The sequence below is a fragment of the Drosophila takahashii genome, chromosome X (genome assembly GCF_030179915.1).
Source record: "Drosophila takahashii strain IR98-3 E-12201 chromosome X, DtakHiC1v2, whole genome shotgun sequence".
In the NCBI taxonomy this organism is placed as follows: domain Eukaryota; kingdom Metazoa; phylum Arthropoda; class Insecta; order Diptera; family Drosophilidae; genus Drosophila; species Drosophila takahashii.
In genome coordinates, this window is record NC_091683.1 from 7,234,682 (window position 1) to 7,252,573 (window position 17,892).

The following is a 17,892-nucleotide window of genomic DNA, read 5'->3' on the forward strand; positions in this document are numbered from 1 at the left end:
AACATTTTTTTTTGAGAAAAATATCATGGTAGCCGTTACTAATGTACGTACAAAATCAAACATGGTTATTAAGATTTAGTTTCTTTTGCAATATTGCTTAGAATTCATTCTAGATTCTTCTTCTACTATTTATAAATAAATTATTTTGATAAGGGATGCTGTATTCCCAAGAATTGACGCTGTTCAAACATGAACACGTTTTATAGATATATTTGTGTAAACCGTATTTTACAATACGGTCATAAAGTGTAATCCGAATATGGGATGTCCCAAGAAGGGTCGAATATCCTAGGCACATAAGCCATAACAGATGTGCACTGTAAAAACCCAAGGATAAGCAGGTAAAATAAGATTCTCATGTTAGCTACTTAAGAGTTGAATATTAACAAAGAAATCAGTTTGAAATAGTAACTCAACAAGCGACGACGTTCTTATTTCGGTACGCTCTTTATACAACCGCTAGTTTCCGATTTTCAGTGGCTTTGTTGAGTTTAGTTTTAGTTCAGAGTCGTCTTAGCTTCCAGCATAATGAAATCGTGCCTGGCGCTTGTTCTGTCGGTTTTTCTTGTCACCGAGCTATCCATTATCGGTGCAAATCCAAGTAACTCAATTCCTGTGAATGCAATTATTACAAGCTTAAGGAGGAGAGATCATCAAATCAGAGATCAAATCGAACAACTTAATGACCAAATCAAAAACATTACTCAGCAAAGTCAACTACTCCAAGGTGCAAATGAAAGATTTGATTTTATGAGCACAAATATTGGTATTTTGCAGAGAAAGTTGGAAAAAGCTAATAATGAAATACAAAACAAAGAAGCTCAGATCAGTCATATAACTATACAACTTAAAAGCCAACTTAAAAATATTACTGATAAAACTAATCAACTGAATATGCAAATGAAAAACATTACTGATCTAAGTGAACTACTCCAAAATAAAACGGACAAAGTAAATTCTATGAACAAAACCATAAACACTTTGAAAAGTAATTTGGAAACTGCTAAGGATCAAATAAAAACTAAGGATTCTCAGATTACTGATCAAAATGAATTGATAAAAACTAGAAATGAAGAAATAGCCAAATTGACAAAACAAATTGAAGACCTGAAAACCGAAATTAAAACCAAAGATGAGCACATTAAGTTGCAAGGTGAACAAATTGCTACCAAAGACAGCCAAATCGATGGCCTCAATAATCAGACAAAATCGAATGAGGAAAAAATGACCAAAATAACAGATAAACTTGTAAAGTGCAATCGACAGGGTTTCTGTCCCATCAACGGACCAAGTGGCATTTACAAAATTAAAATTCGCGGAATGAATACATTCGAAGCGCCCTGCAACTCAACTGGGTGGTTAACTATTCAAAAGCGTTTTGACGGCTCCGAGAATTTCGATCGACCCTGGAAGGATTACAAAGATGGATTCGGAAATATAAATGGAGAATTTTTTATCGGGTTGGAAAAGATGCACGTTATGACTCGCGAACGACCACACGAACTTTACATTAAACTTGGCATGGTAAATGGATCCACAGGCTACGCTCATTATGATGACTTTAAAATCGGAAGTGAAGATGAATTGTATAAACTTAAATCGCTGGGGATCTATAATGGTACAGTCGGTGACTCTCTTAAATATCATAAGAACATGAAGTTCACCACACTTGACAAGGATAACGATGATGCTGAAAGTAATTGCGCTGCCAATAAATATGGTGGTGGGTGGTACAAAAAATGTTCTCAAAGGTAAATATATAAATAATAACCAATAGAACATATTTAATAAAACACTTAAAATTACAGCAGGCTAAATGCAAAGTTCTACAAAGAGGGTCACACTCGAGATAAAAGTGGAATTGTTTGGGGTTCCTGGCATAACTACGATTACACTCACTCACTTACCTTTGTTGAAATGATGATTAGGCCAAAAACCGTTATGAACTGAACCTTTCACTAACATTAATCAAATTAGTTGTATAATTGAGAAATGAAACTTAATAATATTTTGATAAATAGTTAGTGGAAATGATATATCTGTCTAAAACTAATGCTTAATGTTGTCTAATCGGTTTAAATAAAAATTCGATCTTAAAGAGCTATAAGAATTATTGAGACTCCAATATATAATATATATTAAACTTTTGGTAAATCTACACGATGTTAGTTAATAATTACTGCAATTTGGGAAATACCCAAAAAAAGGTTTGAAAAATAACGAAAATCGTTTATCGTTGCAATATCATCTATTTATTATTTAAAAATAATCAAATGTTGTACAATTTTAATACGTTTTCGTTGTTTCTCATGACAGTAAAATTAAATGGCACAAGATATCAAGAATCATCCACAAAATATATATTAAAAATAGATGTATATTCTCTTCAACAATGTTTTAAATCCCTTATCTATGCTTTAGTTTGTAAACAATGCAATATTTATAAATTCTTTACCAATATACTCGTATAAAAAATATAAAAGGATAAAGATAAAGGAATATATTATACAACTTGAAGACATATCCTAAGTTTCTCATAAAGTACCATTAAATGAAATCCATATATCAATCCAAAATAGAAGTAAAAAATAATTTAGTTTCGAATCCTTTGGATTTTTTCATCCTAGTCCAAAGTTCTTTTTATTTCTCATAAATGTTAACAATGTAATATAATAAATTTTTTATATGAAAAAACAACAAGCATTACATAGGAAAAATTATATAAAATTTGAAAACATATCATTGGTTTTCCATTTGTACAAAAATTGTACGCAATTCATTCCTTCTTCTCCATCTCGGCGCTCATTATCACAGAGGCCAGCACATCGCTGACGAACTGCATCTCGTGGAGATGGGTCCATTGCTTCAGGCGCTGCTCCTGGCTCTCGGCCGGCTTGAGCAGCTCCTTCCAGGCCTCCAGCTCCTCCTGCAGGCTGGCCCCCAGCTCGACGGCCGCGTCGGCGGGCGAGAGGCCGGGCTCGTTGACCCCCAGGTAGGTGAGGTTGCAGTGCAGCTGGAGGAGATCGCGCCGCAGGCGATGCAGCAGCAGGCTCAGCCGGTCGTCCGTCCGGGCGTAGATATGCCAACGCTGGCCGGGATCGTCGCGGAGCAGCAGGGCGCCGCACCATTGCGACAGCGGCTGGCGGTTGTAGAAGATGTGCTGGACGGAATTGGCGGCGGTGGCAGATTTGGAGGATTGAAAGGCCGCGTTCGGGCAGGAGTCATCGAGCAGGTCGGAATCTGTAAGTAATTATTAGGGATTGAAACAATATATACCCTTGCAGATCATTGTATTGACTTAAAAAACCATTACATTTAGATTTACTTGCTTCTAGCTTCTTTCGTATTATTTTGGCATTATTTTTTTGATCCTTTCTATGGGAGCTATATAGTATAGACGTCCGGATTTTGTCACATATAATTCGAAATCTTGAAATGTTAAAGAAAAGCTATATATAATAAAAATTAACAAAGATATCATTTTTTTCCTATTAATTTCCATTTAATTTTCCGACCGTTCCTGATCTGATTTTTTCTAAATTTTATTCGAATTTCAGATATATTTAAAAAATAATATTCCCAAGAGTAGAAGGTAATATTTTTAAAAAACACCGAAGCTTCAATTTTTTTACCCTTTTTTTTCGATCTTTCCTATGGGAGCTATAAGATATAGTTGTCCGAACCGATCGGTTCCGACTTATATACTACCTGCAATAGAAAGAAGACTTTTGGGAAAGTTTCAACCCGATAGCTCAAAAACTGAGAGACTAGTTTGCGTGGAAACATACGGACAGACGAACGGACAAACGGACAGACAAACGGACAAGGCTAGAGCGACTCCCCTATTGATGCTGATCAAGAATATATATACTTTATACTTAGCAAGGGTATAAATATACAAATTCGTGCCATTCCGATCCACTCACCCTGCTCTTTTGGTGGCTCCTGCTCCTGGGCTTCGATCATCTCGAACTGCAGCTTGGCCACCAACAGCTGCTCGAATGCCTTGCAATCTTCAGGCGATTCAAACACCAGCTTCAGCGAACAGTGCGCATTGTGCGTCATAATCACGGCCAGAAAGTCCTGGTGCAAAGTGGCGGGCGAAAAGCTGGGCGCCAGCGATTCCCCGGCATCCAGCAGCTTCCTCACATCGAAGGTAATCAGGTGCAGTTGCCGCTGCGACGGCTCCTTCTCCGCCGATCCGCCAGCGATCTCGTAGATGGCCATCAGGTGGAGTTGCTCCGCCTGCAGCAGATCGACCAGACGCAGGGCCACCACCATGACGGCCGAGGATTCGGGAGCCAATTGACGCGACTTGGCCAACGGTCGCCACTTGAGCCGCCTGCTGTGCTGCTCCTGGCAGGCCCAGAACTGGGCCAGCTGGTCGTAATCCTCGGGCGGCTGGCCATCGGCCAGCAGGGGCAGCTCGTACAAGCGCTGCAGCAGGCTGAAGTTGCTGTGCGGCTGCAGGCTGACCAGCGGATACAGCTCCTGGACAATCGACAGCCGCTGGCCGCCGGCCACGTTGATTAGCAGGGTGCCGCAGACGAGATAATCGCCGCAGATCCGCGTCCAAACGTCGCCCAGCCGCCGCAGCGGCTGTTTCTCCTCCAACAGCAGCGAACGCTCGCCGGCGGTGCCGAAGAGCTGGAGTTCCTGGGCGAGCGAAAAGTCCTTCTGCGTCTGGGCGCGCTGGCTGGCCAGCTCGGCGCGCAGGCCGTGCACCTGCTGCACCAGGCCGTCGAACTCCTGGGCGGACAGGAGTTCGCCCGCCTCCTTGGAGGTGCTGGGCTGGGGATCCTGCTGCTCCTCCTCCTCCTGAAAGTCGCAGCGCTGACGCTTGCCATTGCCGAACTGCAGCTCCACGACGGCCTGGTAGGGAATGCTGCCCCGAACCATCTGCACGGACTCCACATCCTTGTGCTGCGCCACCAGCTCAAAGTTGGCCCCGTGCTCCTTTGGCCGCCGCAGGACGATCAGCTGCCGCCAGCAGCGAATCAGCAGGTAGATCTCCACGCCCTGCCACACAAACTTGCCGAACTTGAGGGGCAGCTCCTCCGGATCCTGCAGCATATCCGCGTCCAGCCGCTCCTCGCTGCACTCGCTGCTGGGCAGGAAGGGGCTCGCGGGGCCGTCGTAGGCCTCCAGCTGCTTGGCCAGCTGCTGGAGCTGCGTGGCCCGCAAATCGATGTGGTGCACCAGTTCCTTGCGCCGGAACTCGTAGAATTTGAGGTTCCGCGAGAGCACCAAAGTGCTGCCGCAGTCGAAGCGATCCCGCGGCCGGCCCAGATCAAGATTGGCGCAGAAGGCCAGACGAGCCGGCTGCAGCAGCATCTCCGGCACGTTCTCCTGGACAGACGGCAGCAGCATGGAATGGATGCGGAAGCCACAAAACAAGGAACCTTCAAATCAAAAGGAAATCGAAGCGATTTATCGAATGGCACCTTTTGGCGGGTGGCGATAGGCAGGCAGCAGTGGATATCGATCATTATCAGATATCTAATTAACAGAGCTGCCACCCTTTAATTTAATCTGAAAATTCGTATTTTGAATTCAAAACAATGGAGAGATTTAGTGGTGCTATTAGATAAGATGCTTTTAATAAAAACAAAACATTGCCGAAAAATTCCAGTCAATTCTGGTTATCTCCTAAATGCTATTTTATTTATTCGGTTATTCCGTTTAGTTAGAATATTATAGTACTTTGATTACTTCCTAGAAAATGATTTGTGCTTTTTTCCCAAAAAAAATGAAAACATTAAAAACATGCGAATTTAAGGGGAGAATCCGAAGAACATAAATTATTGCCAGTCAATTCTGGTTATCTCCTAAATGCTATTTTATTTATTCGGTTATTCCGTTTAGTTATAATATTATAGTACTTTGATAGCTTCCTAGAAAATGATTTGTGTTTTTTTCCCAATAAAAAATGAAAACATTAAAAACATGCGAATTTAAGGGGAGAATTCCAAGAACATAAATTATTGCTTGTTAGAGTCACATTATCAGTCGGGTTCAAAAGTTAATGCTTTTGTGCTGCTGCATTGTCATGTTCGACAAATACAAGATTTTGGCTTTATATACCGCACAAATGGTCTTTGTTGAGTTCAGTTTAGAGTTGGCAGAGCTTTTGACATAATGAAATTGTACTTTGTGTTTTTCCTGTCGGTTTGGCTTTTAAAAGAGCCATATGTTATTTGCGGAGACCCATTGAGAGATTTACACCAAATTTCTTCAACACAATCATTACAAAATCAGTGCAACGGATATTGTTTTTCGATTTTAAAGCCGTTTTTAGATCATTATATAAAACTTGAGGAATCTGCAGCAACGAACGTGGAACTGCAAAACAAATTAAATACTGCGCAAGAAACTATACAAAAGTTAAAAAGTGAAATCGAAAGAAAAAATTCTCAAATTAATGATCAAAATGAACAGTTAAAAATTAAAAGTGATCATATTGCTACTAAGGACAATGAAATCGATAACCTCAAAAACCAGACAAAATCGAATTCGGAAAAAGTAAATTCTATGAACAAAACCATAAACAATTTGGAAAGTAATTTGGAAACTGCTAGGGATCAAATAAAAACTAAGGATTCTCAGATTACTGATCAAAATAAATTGATAAAAAATAGCAATGAAGAAATAGCCAAATTGACAAAACAAATTGAAGACCTGAAAAACGAAACTAAAAAAAAAGATGAGCACATTAAGTTGAAAGGTGAACATATTGCTACCAAAGACAGCCAAATCGATGGCCTCAATAACCAGACGAAATCGAATGAGGAAAAAATGACCAAAATAACAGATAAACTTGTAAAGTGCAATCGACAGGGTTTCTGTCCCATCGACGGACCAAGTGGCATTTACAAAATTAAAATTCGCGGAATGAATACATTCGAAGCGCCCTGCAACTCAACTGGTTGGTTAACTATTCAAAAGCGTTTTGACGGCTCGGAGAATTTCCATCGACCCTGGAAGGACTACAAAGATGGATTCGGAAATATAAGTGGAGAATTTTTCATCGGACTCGAGAGATTGCACGTTATGACTGAAGCCCGACCACACGAACTCTACATTAAACTTGGCAAGGTAAATGGATCCACAGGCTACGCTCATTATGATGACTTTAAAATCGGAAGTGAAGATGAATTGTACGAACTTAAATCGCTGGGGATCTATAATGGTACAGTCGGCGACTCTCTCAAAATTCATAAGAACATGAAGTTCACCACACTTGACAAGGATAACGATGAAAATAAACGGAATTGCGCTGCCGATGAATATGGTGGTTGGTGGTACCATGTCTGTTATCAGAGGTAATTATATTAATATACCAACAAGTTATTTATATAAATGTAATTACTTAAAATTACAGCAAGCTAAATGGAAAGTTCTACAAAGAGGGTCACGCTCCAGATAAAAAGGAAGGTGGTATTTCTTGGGGTTCCTGGCATAACTACGATTGGAACTACTCACTCACCTTTGTTGAAATGATGATAAGGCCAAAAACGTTATAAACTGAAGCTTTCACTAACATTATATAATTGAGAAATGAAACTTAATAATATTTTCATAAATTGTTTGTGGAAATGATAACACAAGTAAATTCATTTATGATATATGTATCTGTCCGAAACGAATGCTTAATGTTGTCTAATCGGTTTAAATAAAAAGTTGATCTTAAAGCGCTATAAGAATTATTGAGACTCCAATATATAATATATATCAAACTTTTGGTAAGTCTACACGATGTTAGTTAATAATTACTGGAATTTGAGGAATACCCAAAAAAAAGGTTTGAAAAATAACGATAATATTTTGAGTTAGCACTGCATTTTATTCGATAGCTATCGCTAGTACAAAAGAAGCCTAATTTTTGTCCATTCCATCGCAGAAGCCAAAAACATAAGTTTGAAATTAAAGTAAAAATTATTTTTTTAATAATTTAATTCATAAAAAATGGATTTTCAAGCAATAACCAACTATCAGTGCAGTTGTTATTATCAATCGATGGCCCCCGATTATTCAACAAGTTGCGTCTATCGGTCGAACAGCTGATTGCTTGTAAGCGGCAAGAAGAAGACGGCAAACATTGCATTCCGCTCCGCCCGCGCGTCATCGATTCCCATCGCGCTCTCTCTCTCTGTCTTCGTCTCTGCCCCCCACAGTGCTCCACCGCCCCCCGACCCCCATCCCCCCGTTTGTGTGTTTGCTCGGGATTTCTGGTTCAGGTTCTGATTGCACGTGTGTGTGCGTGTGGTGTGCCTATGTATCTGTGCTGTTGCTGCATCTTCGTCTGCTCAAATAAAAAAATCACGAATGCAACTGCAACGTTTTTGAAAATCAAACGAAAAGCCGCCAGCTAAAGTCCAATTTTGTTACTCAGTGTTTTAAGTATTAAGTAGTGCAAGCAGCCGACAAACAAAAAGTACATATATCAAAAGGAAAAACAACAACATCGAATGCAGAGCAACTGAAGCGCAAACACACACAAACAAACAAGCAGTAGGGATTGTGAGAGCGAGATAGAAATAAACTAGGCATAATTTATAGCGCACACAAAATAAAAAAGAAGGCTAATTATAAGAGAAAAGTGTGCGACTCGGAATCGATAAATAACGGGACTAAAGGAGTGAGAGGTGAGCCGGGAAATTTGTTTGGAACAAACGGTATATAATACACAACAGCGAAGAAGAAGAAGTGGGAGGGGAAGAACAACAACAAGCAGCTGTGAATCAGTCCGTCCCGCTCCCCCACGCCCCCCGCTTGCTGCTGCTGCTGCTGCTTCCTCTTCCTACGCCGGATATTCGGATTTGGATTCGGAATCGGATTCGGATTTGGTTTTCGGTTGGTTTTCCAATTCGGACTCGTTTACCCACAACATGGTGAGTACTGGCGGATTATTGCCGCCTTTTTCGAGTCGTTCGGCTGTTGTTTTGGCCAAAAGCGGCAGTGGCAACAACACCCACACACAAACATTACGCCCCAGTTGCTTTTGGCCAGGTTTCCAGAGCTCCATGGCCGCAGTTTCAGTCCAAACTTCGTGGCCAACAGTTGGCGGCAGTTCCCACTGGAGGCACAGTGAAACCTCCGAAAAAGAAACTTCAACTTTCGGAATAATAAGTAATACATCTGTTTTTTTTTTTAATATTTACGGTCTGTTTTTGGTCGTTTCTCCTTAATATTCAAGGTATTTGATAACCTCGCATGGAAATATTTCATATCGCATGACCTTATTCCATTTTCGGAGTCTTTTGAGATTGGAAAAACCTTAAATACATTTTTTAAACTTTATAAAGTATTTACCTATGATGTTAATAGTAATTATTCTTATCAAAGAAATACAGTTTTCACTCAAAAAGTCAAACCCACATTAGATTCGTGAAAAATAACAGTTTTGTATCTTGTTCATAAATAATGGGAATCAACATTCTAAGAAATTTGAAGTATTCTTAAGATTTAGAAGTTATAGTAAAGTTCTTTGGAAGTTTTTAACTTTAAACATTGCTTATTATTTTCAGGGGAATTTCAGTGGTAGTAAACCCAAGCCAACTTAAAACCACTTTAATCTTTCAAATAATCAAATTTCCCATTTTTTTTCTAAGAATACAAAGATAATAGTTATAGAGAAGTATTTGTAAAATATATATTTTTTATTAAAAAAAATTTTTTTTTTTATATCTTTAGTTGAAATATTTATTTTTTGTAGTACAAACTGTACCAAGATTGTTTGGGTTGTAATCAAAGTATGTCAGTCATCGCAATCTCCGATCGAAAAGTGCCTTGACTTGACAAGCACCTAAATATTCGTATTAGCTGTAGCATTCGATACGATTTTAGTAAATTTTTAATGTAGTGATAATTGTCGATAGTCTTTGTATAGTTCATATAAATAATTTGTAGTTTTTCGGGAAGAGTTAGTGGATAGTGGATACGGTGTACTTGTCACGCCTGAGTGGATATCCAAATTGGAGACTGGATACCATCCGTATAAATCGCCCCCCTTAGCTGGTAACTAAACTCGAGTCCATTTTCCCCAGAGCCCGCCCATCGTCACGCGACGGAGCGCGCAGCAGGCCAAGATTCAGACGCGGGCAATGGCCAGTAAGTCGAAGGGAGCGGCGGGAGCGACGGCGGCGACGGCGGCCGGGGTGATCGGCGGCGGCGGCGGCTCCTCTGCCGGCGGCGGCAGCGGCGGTATCAGTGCCGCCGATCCGCGAAAGGCGAACAAACCGAGCGCAGCGCTCTTGGAGGCGAAACGTCGAGCGCGGAACATGCTCAAGAACCAGAGCAACGTCATGCAGGAGTGCGTCACGGATATATTCCAGAATGTGAGTAGATCTCATGGTATCTGTATCCTCGATATATATTTAATAATTCCCCTTAACATATATAGGCTGTCGATTGCAAGGGCGCTGTGCGAAAGCCCACGGCCCTCATCTACGACGAGTCGATGAGCCAGCACTGCTGTTTGTGGGACAAGGAGCACTACGAGTGCCCCGAGCGCTTCACACGCGTCCTGGAGCGGTGAGTTCCAAGTGGAGCAAGTCCACAAGGCTGGGAGAAATTTGTATACCATTAATTGATCAAAATAATCATTAGATATTAAAATTTAAAAATTAAATTGATTAGGCTGAAAAATTAAACAAATTCATTGGCCAGAAGTGGGTATTGAACCCGCGACCTAACAGTTTATTTTATTTTTTAACTTAAAATATTTTTTAGAGCGAAAAGTCAAATTTTTTATTGAAAATATTGCCCTACTGACTTTGGTAGATCCTAAAAAATACTTAAATTTAAAAATTAATTGAACAAAATGTAAAAACAAAATATAAATACGATCATTATCGGTCGTTATTAAAAATTGACACTTAATAATATACAAAAGGTTTGAATTAAATACATCTAAACAGTTATTAGCTGTAGGTAATAAATCCGCGCCGTAAAGAAAGTGTAACTATTTAAATTTATTAGAGAAACTAAATCAATTTTTGACTTGGTTTGGTTAAATAAATTGCTTAGCAAAAATAATGTAAGCTGTGGAGAAACATTTTAATTATATTCTACAAAAAACAGTGACTGCTATTAATTTATAAGTTAACTTTAAGTACATATTCAGGTTTATTATTTATTTTTTTTATCGTATATATTTTAATTGATAAGTTTTTAAAAAATCTGCTTCCCTAATCTTCTCCAGCTGCCGCGAACTGAATCTGGCGGAGCGCTGCTTGGAGTTGCCCTCGCGATCGGCCACCAAGGAGGAGATTCTGCGGCTGCACACGGAGGAGCACTTTGAGCGCCTGAAGCAGACCTCGGGGATTCGTGATGACGAGCGCATGGAGGACCTGAGCTCCCGCTACGATTCAATCTACATTCATCCGGTGAGCAATCGGTACTCGCTGGGATCTATTTAATCTCTCGGATCCGTAGAACAATGCATCCAAATGCCTTGCATCTCATTAGCTTATTTTATTGTATTTACGCTTGATTGCCAGCGAAGATTGTTTATTTTTGACTTGATAAATGCAAATTGAAGCAGATTAGATTAGATGGGGCCTGGGGTTCAGGTACAGTGCGGTTCATAAATGTAAATATATGTGATAATAATGATTTAAATTGTTTGAATAGAATGTCATACTTAAAATTAATTTATTCATTATTAATAAGGGAAAAATGAATGCATAATGTGTTCTCTATTTATATTTTTTTGTTGCATTTATGAATATTTATATTAAGCAATATTATATATTTAAATTAAATATTATTTGTATTTTATCGTAATAATTCTTTATTGCTATTCTCGTGAATGACAATGTCTAAAATATCGAAAATATCGATAATTTTGTTTGTCCTGCAAATCAATCTTTTTGAAACGCACTGTAAATTCATGTAAACAAGTTTTTTTCGCGGTTAGATTTATATTATTTAGTCTTAGATAAGATTCTTGGCGCTTTATTAGCTGCGAGTAGATTATGTAGAGCGTATATACTGATAACCTCCCCCATCTTTCTCTCCCTCTAGTCCACATTCGAGCTTTCCCTGCTGGCCACCGGATCCACCATCGAGTTGGTGGACCATCTGATCGCTGGAAAGGCCCAGAATGGCATGGCCATCATCCGGCCGCCGGGTCATCATGCCATGAAGGCCGAGTTCAATGGCTATTGCTTCTTCAACAACGTGGCCCTGGCCGCCCAGCACGCCCTGGATGTCCACAAGCTGCAGCGCATCCTGATCATCGACTACGACGTCCATCATGGACAGGGAACGCAGAGGTTCTTCTACAACGATCCCAGGTGAGTTGACCTGATAAAAAATAATAAATAAATATATAGGTGGGTAATTTTTACCTTTCTACTTGTAATTCTGTTGATTATTCCTTTGCTAAATTTTTGGCTGTCGTTTTTACCCCACTTTCCTATACATATTAATTTTGTACATGGTTTTGAATATAGTATATAGTATATAGTATATATGTATAGTATAGTATATAACTATGATTTTTTTGTGTATTAAAATATTTTTTTTTTAATATTTCTATAACTTTTTAGGGAATTATTTATTTTTCCTATGAAATTAAAGTATTACCTATTAATATATAATTATCATATAATTATACCTTTATCATACAGTAGATGCATTTACCTAAAATTAAATTATTATTAATATATAATTAATATAAAACCATCCTTTATCATACAGTAAATACCTTCAGCATATAGTTACCAAGTTTCTAAAGCCAGTACTCTATGTTTTTAGGGTGGTCTACTTCTCGATCCATCGCTTCGAGCACGGCAGCTTCTGGCCGCACCTGCAGGAGTCGGATTACCATGCCATCGGATCGGGAGCGGGCAGGGGCTACAACTTCAATGTGCCCCTGAATGCGATTGGGATGACGAACGGCGATTACCTGGCCATTTTCCAGCAGCTCCTGCTGCCGGTGGCCCTGGAGTTTCAGCCGGAGCTGATTATCGTTTCGGCTGGCTACGATGCGGCCCTCGGTTGTCCGGAGGGCGAAATGGAGGTGACGCCGGCCTGCTATCCGCATCTGCTCAATCCCCTCCTGCGACTCGCCGACTCGCGGGTGGCCGTCGTCCTGGAGGGCGGCTATTGCCTGGACTCGCTGGCCGAGGGTGCCGCTTTGACCCTGCGCTCCCTGCTCGGCGATCCCTGCCCCCGACTGGTGGAGGTACTGCCTCTGCCGCGTCCCGAACTCACGCAGGCGCTGCTCAGCTGCATTGCCGTCCATCGGACGCACTGGCGCTGCCTGCAGCTGCAGCGAACCTATGATTCGAAGGAGTTGCTCGACCAGGAGAAGGCTCAAACGGACCTACACAAGCTGCTGCGCCTTTGGATAGGCGGACCACCGCCAGTGGATCGTTATCCCACCAGGGATACTGCTATTCCTCTGCCCCCCGAGAAGCTGGCCAGGAATGCGGCCCGTCTGCAGGTCCTCCGCACCGAAACAAAGCTATCGTTGCCCGCGGTGAGAGTCTGCTACTCGTACGACGCCCAGATGCTGCTCCACTGCAATCTCGACGATCCCGGCCATCCGGAGCAGCCATCGCGCGTCCAGCACATCCACAAGATGCACGAGGAGTACGGCCTGCTGGCCAGGATGAAGCAGCTAGCGCCGAGGGCGGCCACCACCGATGAAGTTTGCCTGGCCCACACGCGATCGCATGTGAATTCGGTGCGTCGACTGATGGGACGCGACCCGGAGGAACTGCATCGCGTGGCGGCGGGCTACAATTCGGTGTATCTGCATCCGCGCACCTTCGATTGCGCCACCTTGGCCGCCGGCGCCGTGCTCCAGGCGGTGGACAGTGTGCTGCGCGGCGAGTCGCGGCACGGCATCTGCAACGTTCGTCCGCCGGGCCATCATGCCGAGCAGGATCAGCCGCATGGCTTCTGTATCTTCAACAATGTGGCCATTGCGGCGCAGTATGCTATCAGGGATTTTGGTTTGGAACGTGTGCTTATTGTCGATTGGGATGTGCATCACGGCAACGGGACGCAGCACATCTTCGAGGCGAATCCCAAGGTGCTTTACATAAGCCTTCATCGCTACGAGCATGGAGCCTTCTTTCCCAAGGGACCCGACGGCAACTACGATGTGGTGGGCAAGGGAGCCGGACGGGGATTCAATGTGAATATACCCTGGAATAAGGTGGGTTTTAAACGGGGTTCGGAAAATAGCACACCCTGTAAAAAACTTTTGTTATTAACACATTAATATGTTAAATGTTAAGGTTAAAGAAAAAATTATTGATATGTGTTTAAAAAATTGTATCCTATAAATGTTAGAAACATAAATAACACATACATGTCATTTGTGTTACTTACACGATGTGTTATTACCACCACGTGATTTTTACGCAGCGTGTTTTTGACACAAAAAGTTTTTGTTTTTTTGTATGTTGAACTGAAAAATGAACGGTTTTCTAGAGTATAAGAATTCATATATGCTTTGAAATGGTTTTTATTTTCCCTTCGACTCGTAATGTCTGTGAAATGTAATTTTCATTTGTGTTAAAAACACAGTGTGTAAAAAACACGTCGTGTCAAAAACACAAGTGAGCTGTGTGTGTTATTATTTTTCACATTTGAACTATTTTGTATTTGACTTCGACTCGTAATGTCTGTGAAATGTAATTTTGATCCGTGTTAAAAACACAGTGTGTAAAAAACACATCGTGTTAAAACACGTCGTGTAAAAAACACAAGTGAGTTTTGTGTTTTAGCAATTATTTTTCACATTTTTTTTTTTACAAATTTACATGTTTGTAAATGTTTTTTAACATGTGTGTCAATTTCCGAACCCTGCTTTTAAGTACTCCTTTAAGCCTCTGTATTAATTGGATTTTTATTTCATTTACAGAAGGGCATGGGTGATTTGGAGTACGCTCTGGCCTTCCAGCAACTGATCATGCCCATTGCCTACGAGTTCAACCCGCAACTGGTCCTGGTCTCCGCGGGCTTCGATGCGGCCATCGGCGATCCGCTGGGCGGCTGCAAGGTGACGCCCGAGGGCTACGGCCTGCTCACCCATTGGCTCTCTGCGCTGGCCGGCGGCAGGATTGTCGTCTGCCTGGAGGGTGGCTACAATGTAAACTCCATTTCGTATGCCATGACCATGTGCACCAAGACGCTACTGGGCGATCCGGTGCCGACGCCCCAGCTGGGTGCAGTGGCTCTGCAGAAGCCGCCGACGGTGGCCCATCAGAGCTGCGTGGAATCGCTGCAGTCGTGCCTGGAGATTCAACGCAGCCACTGGCGGAGCTTGGAGTTTGTGGGCCGACGGTTGCCGGCCGGCGATTGTGTGGGCGAGAATAACAACGAGGATTTTCTTACCGCCTCCTTGCGACAGTTGAATATCTCAAATGACGACGCACCGGGGGCGGCGGGCGGCGCGGCCGGCGATCGGAACGCTTGCGGCGATGAGCGGCCCAGCGGCAGCAAGCCCAAAGTCAAGGTAAAAACGCTCACCGAGTATTTGGCCGAGAACAAGGAGGTACGAGAGATCAGATCATTGTGATTCGCTTTGAATAGAAATCGATCCACTAATTGGTTATTTTCGTGCGTGCTATCTATCTCCCCCTATTTCATGTCATTCCTCCGTCTCACTCTTGAATCTCCATTCGATTCGATTAAATACGGGCCAGGCCCTCGAGCAGAATGAGATGTTCGCCGTGTATCCGCTCAAGACGTGCCCGCATTTGAGTCTCCTGCGACCGGAGGAGGCGCCGCAATGTAAGCCAATCCAATCTAAAGGGAAATCGGCCAGTGGCTCCATTTGTTCAACATAGTAGCGCTTCTTTTTTGTAATAAGTAGAGGAAAAGTATTCGAAACTTAAAGTTTTTAAAGCTAAAATTAGAAATACTTGAATTATTTATCAATTCTGTTGAATTCTTCTACGGTTTTCAAATTTAAATGTATTATTATATATTTGAAACCATTTTTGTGAATTGGTAATTGATTTTACAGAACTTAACTACTTTTAAACCTAAAAACTTTAAATATTTTCCAAAATTTTAAGAGAATATAATATTTTTTCATGAATATAATATTTCTTCATGAATTAGAATGTTTATAAAGGTTTGAACCTTATAAACTATGATATGTCATTAAAAAACTAAATGCTGAAAAACTTTCTTTTGGTTAAAGTATTTTAGACACCTTTTGTTTTATTAAATATTGCATAAGAAACATTTTATAATTGGGTAATAATTTTAAAATGTTATAAAAAATATTTTATATAAGAAGCGCTATTATTTTGAATGTCCTTTGAATGTTGTCCTTATTTTTGTTGAATTATTTGGTTTTTCTTGCTTTTGGTGCCTGAAATTGGAAATTGGTTATTGTTTCTAAATTATTTATAAATGTTTTTATGCTGTGTGTGCATTTTTTTGTGCTTGGAGGCTGAATGGCTTTTATATATATTTTTGTTTGCTCTCTGAAAACGCCCTTCCTTTAAATGGATTGATTTTGTGTATAGGAGAAGTCTTTTTCTGGAATGGTTTTCTTATAGCACGCTTTCGGTTTTGTTTCTTAAAATTTAAATTATATAATATATTATATTTTTTTTAAATTTTAATTTATTGCATGCTCAAAAAAATAAATTTTTGTTATAGAAGTTATTTTTATAGTAAACAAAATACTAATATATTCTTACGCTTCCTCCCCAGCAGCAATAGACAGCGGGGCGGCGTGCAGCGTTTGCGGATCGACGGGGGAGAACTGGGTGTGTCTGGGCTGCCGGCTGGTGGGCTGCGGTCGCTACATGGGCGGCCACATGGAGCTGCACTCGGCGGAGGCACAGCATCCGCTGGCGATGAGCCAGGCGGACCTCTCGGTGTGGTGCTATGCGTGCTCCTCGTACGTGGATCATCCCCGCCTGTATGCCTATCTCAATCCGCTGCATGTGGACAAGTTCCAGGAGCCGATGGCCTGGACACATGGCTGTCCGCGGCGTGAGGATGGCTGCTATCCCTTGGGAGCCGACGGTCGGGATGATGATGAGGATTTGGCCGGGAGCAGCGGCCTCTGCCTGCGGCTGGAGCGCAACAACTGACCCTTGGCCATCCGCGTGCTGGACGCCCTCACGGACTACATGTGCACGCTCTGCCCGCCGCTCAGACACCTCATCCAGTTCCTGGCCGAGCACCTCTGGCCGCTGCTGGAGCGCATTTACCTAAACCTCCTGCACTACTTCCTGGCCCATTGAGCCAGTGAATCCTTCTCCCGCATCCCAGATCCTCCTGCATACCAGTTGCCCTAAACTAAATATAAACAAACAAAAGATGAAGGAAATTATTGTTAATTCGGGAGGTGCCACTTGGCCAGGCGGCTGCCTCCCCAAATTTATACAAATAAAAATTGTTAATGTTATCAACTAATGATTTAATAAAGACTTCGAGTGTTTTTCGAGTGTATTTTAGCCGACAAACTGGTTAAGCTTTGATTAACTATCTGGATTTTTTTGGTTCTATTTTAATTGGTTGTTTTTTCTTTGTTTCTTTGATTGAAAATAATATTTTTGAAATATTTACTGGACAAGAACCTGACATTATATTATATCAAAGTTGACTTTCTTAAATTTTTATATAAATAAATGTATTATAAATGGTTTTCTGTCAACTTTATAATTTAAATTAATTTTTAAAGTTTTCTTTTTTTCTTTATTTAAAGTTTTTTCTGATTGAAAAGAAGGTTTTTGGAATATCTACTATATCAAAGTTAACTTTCTTACATTTTTATATAGATAAATATATTATAAATGTTTTTCAGTTAACTTTCTTGCATTTTTATAGAAATAAATGTATTACAAATGGTTTTCTTTCAATTTTATGATTTAAATTAATTTTTAAAGTTAGCTTTTCCCTTTA

General features: G+C 41.1%; 3 protein-coding genes and 1 pseudogene across 11 annotated transcripts; 3 read left to right on the forward strand and 1 right to left on the reverse strand.

Moving 5' to 3' along the window:
* The first annotated feature begins 412 nt into the window (after positions 1–412).
* Positions 413–2,626, forward strand: LOC108060292 (fibrinogen-like protein 1). Its single transcript, XM_017145936.3, has 2 exons — positions 413–1,751; positions 1,809–2,626. The coding sequence occupies exons 1-2, from the start codon at positions 529–531 to the stop codon at positions 1,948–1,950; spliced, it is 1,365 nt and encodes a 454-aa protein (XP_017001425.3). The 5' UTR covers positions 413–528; the 3' UTR covers positions 1,951–2,626.
* Positions 2,593–5,417, reverse strand: LOC108060283 (uncharacterized). Its single transcript, XM_017145923.3, has 2 exons — positions 3,927–5,417; positions 2,593–3,240 (listed from the first exon to the last, which is right to left on the reverse strand). Exons 1-2 carry the CDS (start codon positions 5,368–5,370, stop codon positions 2,777–2,779), a joined length of 1,908 nt encoding a protein of 635 aa, XP_017001412.2. The 5' UTR covers positions 5,371–5,417; the 3' UTR covers positions 2,593–2,776.
* Positions 5,418–6,795: 1,378 nt separating this feature from the next.
* On the forward strand, positions 6,796–7,654 carry LOC108060282 (fibrinogen-like protein 1 pseudogene; annotated as a pseudogene).
* Positions 7,655–8,212: 558 nt separating this feature from the next.
* On the forward strand, positions 8,213–17,453 carry HDAC6 (histone deacetylase 6). Of its 9 annotated transcripts, none has more exons than XM_017145979.3 (9): positions 8,213–8,891; positions 10,047–10,337; positions 10,403–10,533; positions 11,204–11,387; positions 12,028–12,299; positions 12,763–14,173; positions 14,885–15,478; positions 15,669–15,756; positions 16,693–17,453. In XM_017145979.3, exons 1-9 carry the CDS (start codon positions 8,889–8,891, stop codon positions 17,076–17,078), a joined length of 3,360 nt encoding a protein of 1,119 aa, XP_017001468.2. In that variant the 5' UTR covers positions 8,213–8,888; the 3' UTR covers positions 17,079–17,453. The 9 variants fall into 9 exon arrangements, with proteins under 9 accessions (XP_017001468.2, XP_017001466.2, XP_070074297.1 ...); XM_017145977.3 differs by having other exon boundaries at positions 8,214–8,891; positions 14,885–15,517; XM_070218196.1 differs by having other exon boundaries at positions 8,214–8,891; positions 16,696–17,453.
* Positions 17,454–17,892: the final 439 nt, after the last annotated feature.

Excerpts from the sequence above, each read along its gene's own strand:
- LOC108060283 (XM_017145923.3), bottom strand. The coding sequence starts at position 5,370 with ATGCTGCTGCCGTCTGTCCAGGAGAACGTGCCGGAGATGCTGCTGCAG. Across the intron at positions 3,241-3,926 it reads GGAGCCACCAAAAGAGCAGG|ATTCCGACCTGCTCGATGAC; the intron begins GTGAGTGGATCG and ends AATTACTTACAG.
- HDAC6 (XM_017145977.3), top strand. Across the intron at positions 11,388-12,027 it reads ATTCAATCTACATTCATCCG|TCCACATTCGAGCTTTCCCT; the intron begins GTGAGCAATCGG and ends CTCTCCCTCTAG. Across the intron at positions 12,300-12,762 it reads TTCTTCTACAACGATCCCAG|GGTGGTCTACTTCTCGATCC; the intron begins GTGAGTTGACCT and ends CTATGTTTTTAG.
- LOC108060292 (XM_017145936.3), top strand. The coding sequence starts at position 529 with ATGAAATCGTGCCTGGCGCTTGTTCTGTCGGTTTTTCTTGTCACCGAG. Across the intron at positions 1,752-1,808 it reads TACAAAAAATGTTCTCAAAG|CAGGCTAAATGCAAAGTTCT; the intron begins GTAAATATATAA and ends TTAAAATTACAG.